Source organism: Coregonus lavaretus (assembly GCF_964263955.1).
Source record: "Coregonus lavaretus genome assembly, chromosome: 4".
In the NCBI taxonomy this organism is placed as follows: domain Eukaryota; kingdom Metazoa; phylum Chordata; class Actinopteri; order Salmoniformes; family Salmonidae; genus Coregonus; species Coregonus lavaretus.
In genome coordinates this window covers 1,202,421-1,212,423 of record NC_139991.1, presented here as the reverse complement: position 1 = coordinate 1,212,423, position 10,003 = coordinate 1,202,421, and the positions used below count along the sequence as shown (strand labels likewise).

The 10,003-nt window shown below is 46.2% G+C and overlaps 1 protein-coding gene across 1 annotated transcript in view; it reads right to left on the bottom strand.

Annotated features, from left to right (window-relative positions):
- Nucleotides 1-287: 287 nt before the first annotated feature.
- The window catches only part of LOC311128539 (transcription initiation factor TFIID subunit 4-like), a gene marked incomplete at its 5' end in the record, with an annotated part of 93,060 nt that continues 83,344 nt past the window's right edge, over nucleotides 288-10,003 (bottom strand). Inside the window, one exon of the mRNA XM_084160730.1 lies at nucleotides 288-835. Coding sequence (XP_084016856.1) covers nucleotides 665-835 — 171 coding nt within the window. The 3' untranslated portion in view covers nucleotides 288-664. The remainder of the gene's footprint in view (nucleotides 836-10,003) is intronic.

The window sequence follows — 10,003 nt, the reverse complement described above, 5'->3', positions numbered from 1 at the left end:
AACATTAGGAACACCTGCTCTTTCCATGACATAGACTGACCAGGTGAATCCAGGTGAAAGCTATGATCCCTTATTGATGTCACTTGTTAAATCCACTTCAATCAGTGTAGATGAAGGAGAGGAGACAGGTTAAAGAAGGATTTTTGAGATATGGATTTTATATGTGTGCCATTCAGAGGGTGAATGGTCAAGACAAAAGTAGTAGGTGCCAGGCGCACCAGTTTGTGTGAAGAACTGCAATGCTGCTGTTTTTTTCACGCTCAACAGTTTCCCGTGTGTATCAAGAATGGTCCACCACCCAAAGGATATCCAGCCAACTTGACACAACTGTGGGAAGCATTGGAGTCAACATGGGCCAGCATCCCTGTGGAACACTTTCGACACCTTGTAGAGTCCATGCCCCTACGAATTGAGGCTGTTCTGAGGGCAAAAGGGCAATATTAGGAAGGTGTTCTTAATGTTTGGTACACTCAGTGTATTTATCATGAAGCTAAAACAGATAAAAACGCATACTATATATTTTAGTGAGTTTTTTCTCTCGCCTTTATATCAAAAGCTACGTTAATATCAACATCACAACACAGACACTGAGCTGAAACATCTGACCCGATTGAAGGCACGTTGCAGGGGTAGAAGGAGATAGTAAGGGGGGAGAGGGAGGGTGCTACTTGAGCAGAGCCTGGTAGAGCAGAAGTGAGTGGGCTGTCTCTCTCTCCTGCTCCATGTAGAAGATGAAGTCCCTGAGGTTGACGCGGGTGATGCGATGACGTTGCCGCTGTGACGACGTGGAGGGGGAGGAGTCGGCGCACGGTGACTCCACTGAGCTGCCTGATACCTGGGGACAGAGAGAGGAGGACAGGGGGTGAGTCCTGGGACAACAGATCCATCTCAACATCATGTAGACCTGAGGACAGAGAGAGGAGAGGAGCAGAGGGTCTGCTCCAAGACTAGCCGCTGTAGGTAGTTGGTAAGAATTAAATAACCAATTCAAGTTCAAAAGGTTTGAGTTGGCACTCAAACAGACAGAGCGAAGAGACAGAGAGAGGAACATAAAGTGGTTAGGGACAACAGATCTCTGACATCAATATCATCCAATCATGACTTTCAATACTGTGAATGCCTTCACTGCTCTGTGTCTAAGTCACCCAACCTGTTGAAAATATACCTTGACTGTTTCCCATCGTCTAAAAATGAAGACATCCTTGTTTGACAGCAAACATCTGAGTGATACATACAGTACCAGTCAAAAGTTTGGACAAGCAGCCAACAAATGCTCAGCATACAGTGGCATGCGAAAGTATTCACCCCCCTTGGCATTTTTCCTATTTTGTTGCCTTGTATCATTTGATTTACACAACATGCCTACCACTTTGAAGATGCAAAATATTTTTTTTTGTGAAACAAACAAGAAATAAGACAAAAAAACTGAAAACTTGAGCGTGCATAACTATTCATCCCCCCAAAGTCAATACTTTGTAGAGCCACCTTTTGCAGAAATTACAGCTGCACGTCTCTTGGGGTATGTCTCTATAAGCTTGGCACATCTAGCCACTGGGATTTCTGCCCATTCTTCAAGGCAAAACTGCTCCAGCTCCTTCAAGTTGGATGGGTTCCGCTGGTGTACAGCAATCTTTAAGTCATACCACAGATTCTCAATTGGTTTGAGGTCTGGGCTTTGACTAGGCCATTCCAAGACCTTTAAATGTTTCCCCTTAAACCACTCGAGTGTTGCTTTAGCAGTATGCTTAGGGTCATAGTCCTGCTGGAAGGTGAACCTCCGTCCCAGTCTAAAATCTCTGGAAGACTGAAACAGGTTTCCCTCAAGAATTTCCCTTTATTTAGCACCAACCATCATTCCTTCAATTCTGACCAGTTTCCCAGTCCCTGCCGATGAAAAACATCCCCACAGCATGATGCTGCCACCACCATGCTTCACTGTGGGGATGGTGTTCTCGGGGTGATGAGAGGTGTTGGGTTTGCGCCAGACATAGCATTTTCATCTGACCAGAGTACCTTCTTCCATATGTTTAGGGAGTCTCCCACATGCCTGTTGGCAAACACCAAACATGTTTGCTTATTTTTTTCTTTAAGCAATGGCTTTTTTCTGGCCACTCTTCCGTAAAGCCCAGCTCTGTGGAGTGTACGGCTTAAAGTGGTCCTATGGACAGATACTCCAATCTCTGCTGTGGAGCTTTGCAGCTCCTTCAGGGTTATCGTTGGTCTCTTTGTTGCCTCTCTGATTAATGCCCTCCTTGCCTGGGCCGTGAGTTTTGGTGGGCGGCCCTCTCTTGGCAGGTTTGTTGTGGTGCCATATTCTTTCCATTTTTAAATTATGGATCTTCCTTGGGATGTTCAAAGTTTCGGATATTCTTTTATAACCCAACCCTGATCTGTACTTCTCCACAACTTTGTCCCTGACCTGTTTGGAGAGCTCATTGGTCTTCATGGTGCCCCTTGCCTGGTGGTGCCCCTTGCTTAGTGGTGTTGCAGACTCTGGGGCCTTTCAGAACAGGTGTATATATACTGAGATCACGTGACAGATCATGTGACACTTAGATTGCACACAGGTGGACGTTATTTAACTAATTATGTGACTTCTGAGGGTAATTGGTTGCACCAGATCTTATTTAGGGGCTTCATAGCAAAGGGGGTGAATACATACAGTGAGGGAAAAAAGTATTTGATCCCCTGCTGATTTTGTACGTTTACCCACTGACAAAGAAATGATCAGTCTATAATTTTAATGGTAGGTTTATTTGAACAGTGAGAGACAGAATAACAACAAAAAAATCCAGAAAAACGCATGTCAAAAATGTTATAAATTGATTTGCATTTTAATGAGGGAAATAAGTATTTGACCCCCTCTCAATCAGAAAGATTTCTGGCTCCCAGGTGTCTTTTATAAGGGTAACGAGCTGAGATTAGGAGCACACTCTTAAAGGGAGTGCTCCTAATCTCAGTTTGTTACCTGTATAAAAGACACCTGTCCACAGAAGCAATCAATCAATCAGATTCCAAACTCTCCACCATGGCCAAGACCAAAGAGCTCTCCAAGGATGTCAGGATCAAGATTGTAGACCTACACAAGGCTGGAATGGGCTACAAGACCATCGCCAAGCAGCTTGGTGAGAAGGTGACAACAGTTGGTGCAATTATTCACAAATGGAAGAAACACAAATGAACTGTCAATCTCCCTCGGCATGGGGCTCCATGCAAGATCTCACCTCGTGGAGTTGCAATGATCATGAGAACGGTGAGGAATCAGCCCAGAACTACACGGGAGGATCTTGTCAATGATCTCAAGGCAGCTGGGACCATAGTCACCAAGAAAACAATTGGTAACACACTACGCCGTGAAGGACTGAAATCCTGCAGCGCCCGCAAGGTCCCCCTGCTCAAGAAAGCACATATATCGGCCCGTCTGAAGTTTGCCAATGAACATCTGAATGATTCAGAGGAGAACTGGGTGAAAATGTTGTGGTCAGTTGAGACCAAAATCGAGCTCTTTGGCATCAACTCAACTCGCCGTGTTTGGAGGAGGAGGAATGCTGCCTATGACCCCAAGAACACCATCCCCACCGTCAAACATGGAGGTGGAAACATTATGCTTTAGGGGTGTTTTTCTGCTAAGGGGACAGGACAACTTCACCGCTTCAAAGGGACGATGGATGGGGCCATGTACCGTCAAATCTTGGGTGAGAACTTCCTTCCCTCAGCGAGGGCATTGAAAATGGGTTGTGGATGGGTATTCCAGCATTACAATGACCCAAAACACATGGCCAAGGCAACAAAGGAGTGGCTCAAGAAGAAGCACATTAAGGTCCTGGAGTGGCCTAGCCAGCCTCCAGACCTTAATCCCATAGAAAATCTGTGGAGGGAGCTGAAGGTTCGAGTTGCCAAACGTCAGCCTCGAAACCTTAATGACTTGGAGAAGATCTGCAAAGAGGAGTGGAACAAAATCCCTCCTGAGATGTCTGCAAACCTGGTGGCCAACTAAAAGAAACGTCTGACCTCTGTGATTGCCAACAAGGGTTTTGCCACCAAGTACTAAGTCATGTTTTGCAGAGGGGTCAAATACTTATTTCCCTCATTAAAATGCAAATCAATTTATAACATTTTTGACATGCGTTTCTCTGGATTTTTTTGTTGTTATTCTGTCCCTCACTGTTCAAATAAACCTACCATTAAAATTATAGACTGATCATGTCTTTGTCAGTGGGCAAACGTACAAAATCAGCAGGGGATCAAATACTTTTTTCCCTCACTTCACCAATTTGGACTATTTTGTGTATGTCCATTACATGAAATCCAAATAAAAATCAATTTAAATTACAGGTTGTAATACAAACAAAATAGGAAAAAACGCCAAGGGGGATGAATACTTTTGCAAGGCACCGTATGTGGGAACTCCTTCAAGACTGTTGGGAAAGGATTCCAGGTGAAGCTGGTTGAGAGAACGCCAAGAGTGTGCAAAGCTGTCATCAAGGCAAAGGGTGGCTATTTGAAAAATATAAAATTTCAAATATATTTTGATTTGTTTAACACTTTTTGGGTTACTACATGATTCAATATGTGTTATTTCATAGTTTTGATATCTTCACTATTATTTTACAATGAAAAAAATAGTGGAAATAAAGAAAAACACGTGAATGAGTAGGTGTGTCCAAACCTTTGACTGGTTGTGTATAGGCTAGCCTCTCTCAACAATTAGGCACATACACTAACTTCAGTTTTAACAAAGTAAAACCCTCTCGTAGAGTAAGAGAACGAGATCAAAGCTGATTCACTAATAAAGTCCAGAACTTCAGGTGCCTTCTATTGAACAAATAAATCATTTATAGTATTACATTGCACTTAAACTAGCAGGATGTGAAGATCATGAAAACAATTGGATGTACTCAGACTGAGGGGGAAGTCATCATTCATATTTAACTGTGTTTTATATCTCTTTATATCACCCTGGAAATGAACACATTTTCTCTAGATAAACAATCAGCTGACATAGATCTGAGCTGACTTTTCCATTCTGAAAAGGAACACATTGTTTGTATTAAAGTCTATACAAAGAAGTGGGAAAATGAAAATATAGAATGAGTGCATACAGAACCCTGATATAAATCACAGACAACCGCTTACATTTCAAAATGAAAAACATCAGGTAGCAAATCCACCAAAATGCCCACTCACCCACTGTAACCAAGGCAGAAAGAAATAAGACAGGCATTTCCGTTAGGAACTCCCCATAACACCCTCCCACAATGACATTGATTGCAGCGCTATATAAACATCCAGTTGTATAGACAGTGCGTAATTGCAAGCATATGAAAGGTATGGATTTACCGGACAGAAGACTACAGTACAGTTGTACAAACTCACCCTATAGACTTTGTATACATGACAGTACCTAGCTTCAAATACACTGCAAGGGTGGCCACAGCCTCTCTGTAGTCTCTAGGCTGCGTCCCAAATGGCACCTTATTCCCTATAGAGTGCACTATAGTGCCCATAGTGCTCTGGTCAAAAGTAGTGTTCTATATAGGGAATAGGGTGCCATTTCTCCCTCCCATATCTCCCTCCACACATCTGTTCCTGTCAGTGATGTTGACAGGTCGGGAGGGCCAGCCGGGGTAGAGGTGCACACGGGACAGGCCTCCGTCGGTCTCCTCCGCCCCCAGGGTCCTCACTGGGAAGGAGCGCCCCTACCCTCACCCTGCCTGGCTCATCAGGCCAATCACGACTGACCACACGTGAAAGATGGGCCTGCCCGCTGCCATGCCAATTACTGCCACTCACCCCACCGCCCTGCGCCACAGCAACACACTCCACCAATCAAAGCCATTCATCCACCTGGACAGACGGGGCGGGTGACCGCTGGCGTGTGGTGTGGAGGGGTGAGGAGGGAGGTGGGGATGGGAGGTGGGCAGTAGCCCTGGACATTACTACTAGCCCCCTGGCCTCATGGTCTGGAGCTCCCAGAATGCCTCACTCAGCTCCTGTGGGTACCCGGTGCATGGCGAGCCTCAGCCTGGGTAAGTGATCCAAATACAGGGAGAAAGGTCAGCCTGCTGCCAACGAGCCAAGCTGATTTAACTTAGCTATCGCAGCAGCGTCGCAGGCAGCCTCTTCTCTTCCTCCTCCCCTCCCCTCATCTTAATAAGCCCTCTGCAACCTGCCAGCAATCCAAACACATGGTCTGTTGTTGTCTGTATCTATGGAGACCAATCCCTCTTTCAAATACATGTTGACTCATGTTAAGGAAATAGGAAAATACACTCACAAACACAAAACAAAGCAGATGGCTGAGTGTCAGTTATAAGGAGAGGCGAGATGTCAAAACACCACGCTTTTCCCGTCTCCAGCAATTATATAGTAATGGTGTCTGACATTAAATGAATGGCAAAATGGCAGGCTTCGTAAGGTCACCGTGGAGAGAGAGAGAGAAAGCGCGGGAGAGAGACAGACAGAGAGAGTTCGTCTTTGCAAAATCGTCTTACTGCTGAGAAAGATCCACGAGGCAAAAAGCAGCATCTGTCATTTTATCTGTGATGGGTGCTGCGAGGCATTATGTCATATGACATATCCATCCTACAACACGCGCAGGGGTACCTCAATACATCCTTTCAGACGTTTGAGTTGTTTGGGGCCCTGAGACACACAGAAAGACAGACAGAGCTGTGGAGAACCTGAGGAGAGGACAGGGGCTGAGAGGAGAGGTGGCTATAAAGACCGGATACTCTAGAGAAGGGCCCCAGTCCCCTAACACTGGCTACAGCCCTTACTTCCTCACCTCCACACTCTTACATGACAGTGTGCCAATGGGATAGACACACTGCAGTTCACCCTGGCTGGGAGAGACCAGGGAGCGTGGGTGTGCACGTACACGCACATGCACAAACACACTACAATAGAACTGACATGATGTGCATAGTGTACAATCAATATCATTATGGCGCCTACATACAGTGCCTTCGGAAAGTATTCAGACCCCTTCCCCTTTTCCACATTTTGTTACATTATAGCCTTATTCTAAAATGGACTAAATAAATAAAAATCCTCAGCAATCTACACACAATACCCCATAACGACAAAGCGAAAACAGGTTTTTAGAAATTTTAGCAAATTTATAAATAAAACTAATACAGAAATACCTTATTTACATAAGTATTCAGACCCTTTGCTATGAGACTCAAAATTGAGCTCAGGTGCATCCTGTTTCCATTGATCATCCTTGAGATGTTTCTACAACTAGATTGGAGTCCACCTGTGGTATATTTAATTGATTGGACATGATTTGGAAAGGCACACACCTGTCTATATAAGGTCCCACAGTTGACAGTGCATGTCAGAGCAAAAACCCAGCCATGAGGTCGAAGGAATTGTCCGTAGAGCTCCGAGACAGGATTGTGTCGAGGCACAGATCTGGGGAAGGGTACCAAAACATTTCTGCAGAATTGAAGGTCGCCAAGAACACAGTGGCCTCTATCATTGTTAAATAGAAGAAGTTTGGAACCACCAAGACTCTTCCTAGAGCTGGCCGCCCGGCCAAACTGAGCAATCGGGGGAGAAGGGCCTTGGTCAGGGAGGTGACCATAAACCCAATGGTCACTCTGACAGAGCTCTAGAGTTCCTCTGTGGAGATGGGAGAACCTTCCAGAAGGACAACCATCTCTGCAGCACTCCACCAATCAGGACTTTATGGTAGAGTGGCCAGACGGAAGCCTCTCCTCAGTAAAAGGCACATGACAGCCCTCTTGGAGTTTGCCAAAAGGCACCTAAAGACTCTCTGGACATGAGAAACAAGATTGAACTCTTTGGCCTGAATGCCAAGCGTCACGTCTGGAGGAAACCTGGCACCATCCCTACGGTGAAGCATGGGGGTGACAGAATCATGTGTGGGGATGTGGGAGACTAGTCAGAATCGAGGCAAAGATGAACGGAGCAAAGTACAGAGAGATCCTTGATGAAAACCTGCTCCAGAGCTGTCAGGACCTCAGACTGGGGCAAAGGTTCACCTTCCAACAGGACAACGACCCTAAGCACACAGCCAAGACAATGCAGGAGTGGCTTCGGGACAAGTCTCTGAATGTCCTTGAGTGGCCCAGCCAGAGCCCGGACTTAAACCTGATCGAACATCGCTGGAGAGACCTGAAAATAGCTGTGCAGCAACGCTCCCCATCCAACCTGACAGAGCTTGAGAGGATCTGCAGAGAAGAATGGGACAAAATCCCCAAATACAGGTGTGCCAAGCTCGTTGCGTGATACCCAAGAAGACTCGAGACTCGCTGCCAACGGTGCTTCGACAAAGTACTGAGTAAAGGGTCTGAATAATTATGTAAATTTAATATTTCAGTTTTTTTTTTGTAATAAATTAGCAACAATTTCTAAAAACCTGTTTTTGCGTTGTCATTATGGGGTATTGTATATAGATTGATGAGGAACAAAAACATTTAGAATAAGGCTTTAACCTAACAAAATGTGGAAAATTCAAGGGGTCTGAATACTTTCCGAAGGCGCTGTATTTCAGCACACAAATTGATCAGGAAGACAGCAAGAGGATGCTTACCATCATTTAGAAATGTGTCTTCCATACACTGCTGTGTTATTCACTCATTACTATAGGATATTATCTATACCATAAAGGGAGGATTTCTTCCACAGTAAGGAAGTGTGCTCAGGTCGGTCTACCTTCAATATTTTCTATCTTCGCTAATTTACTGTTCAACCTTGGGTGCAGAGAGGGCCAAGATTAGTCCCCACTTTGCTAAATTTACTTTTGATTAATAATGTATATTTTCTCTCTCCCTCCCTCCCTCTCTCTCCTTCTCTCTCTCTCTCTCTCCTCTCCTGGTTAATTGTCTGGTGGTGTTGAAGCTCCTAGGTGTCTTAGGAATTAGCATTTGGTCCTTTATTGTTTAGGGTCTTTCTGCTGATCAGCAGCTTTGAACTTGAGTGGCACAGGGCCTTGATGCTGGAGCCAATATTGGATTTGGCTCAGGTCACACCTTAGGGCTGAGGGTTAATTGCCCACTTTTCCTGGCACACACACTGCTCTACACAGCACAGAGAGGGTTGGGATGGTTGGCCCAGCAGAGCCAATACTGCTGTATCAGCACTCTGTATAGAGGACAGGAGGCTGCAGACAGCGGCTGGGAGGAGAGGAGGCTGCAGACATGGGGCTGGGAGGACAGGAGGCTGCAGACAGCGGCTGGGAGGAGAGGAGGCTGCAGACAGGGGGCTGGGAGGACAGGAGGCTGCAGACAGGGGGCTGGGAGGAGAGGAGGCTGCAGACAGGGGGCTGGGAGGACAGGAGGCTGCAGACAGGGGGCTGGGAGGAGAGGAGGCTGCAGACAGGGGGCTGGGAGGACAGGAGGCTGCAGACAGCGGCTGGGAGGAGAGGAGGCTGCAGACATGGGGCTGAGAGGAGAGGAGGCTGCAGACAGGGGGCTGGGAGGACAGGAGGCTGCAGACAGCGGCTGGGAGGAGAGGAGGCTGCAGACAGGGGGCTGGGAGGAGAGGAGGCTGCAGACAGGGGGCTGGGAGGAGAGGAGGCTGCAGACATGGGGCTGAGAGGAGAGGAGGCTGCAGACAGGGGCTGGGAGGACAGGAGGCTGCAGACAGGGGGCTGGGAGGAAAGGAGGCTGCAGACACACACATATACAAACAGACAGACAAGAGTGCATATGCACACACACTCACGGCGCGCACACACACACACACACACACACAGCAGTCTGCACAGTTTCTCCAACATGGGAAAGTCATCTAATGTGTGTGTTTCATATTCTGGGAAAAAATTTGTAAGGTCAAGAAATAGCTTGGCTATGTGGGCTGTACAGCAGTGTAGTACATATTAACCTACAACTTACATGTTAAACCATCCCTTTCCACATGTTCATAAAGCCTGAACCTCAAGGCAAAGAAATATCTGACTTACAAACAGACTTTCAATGAAGCCTCTTTATTGACAAGCTAAACCAGGAGTTAATGTGACAAGGTACGACCA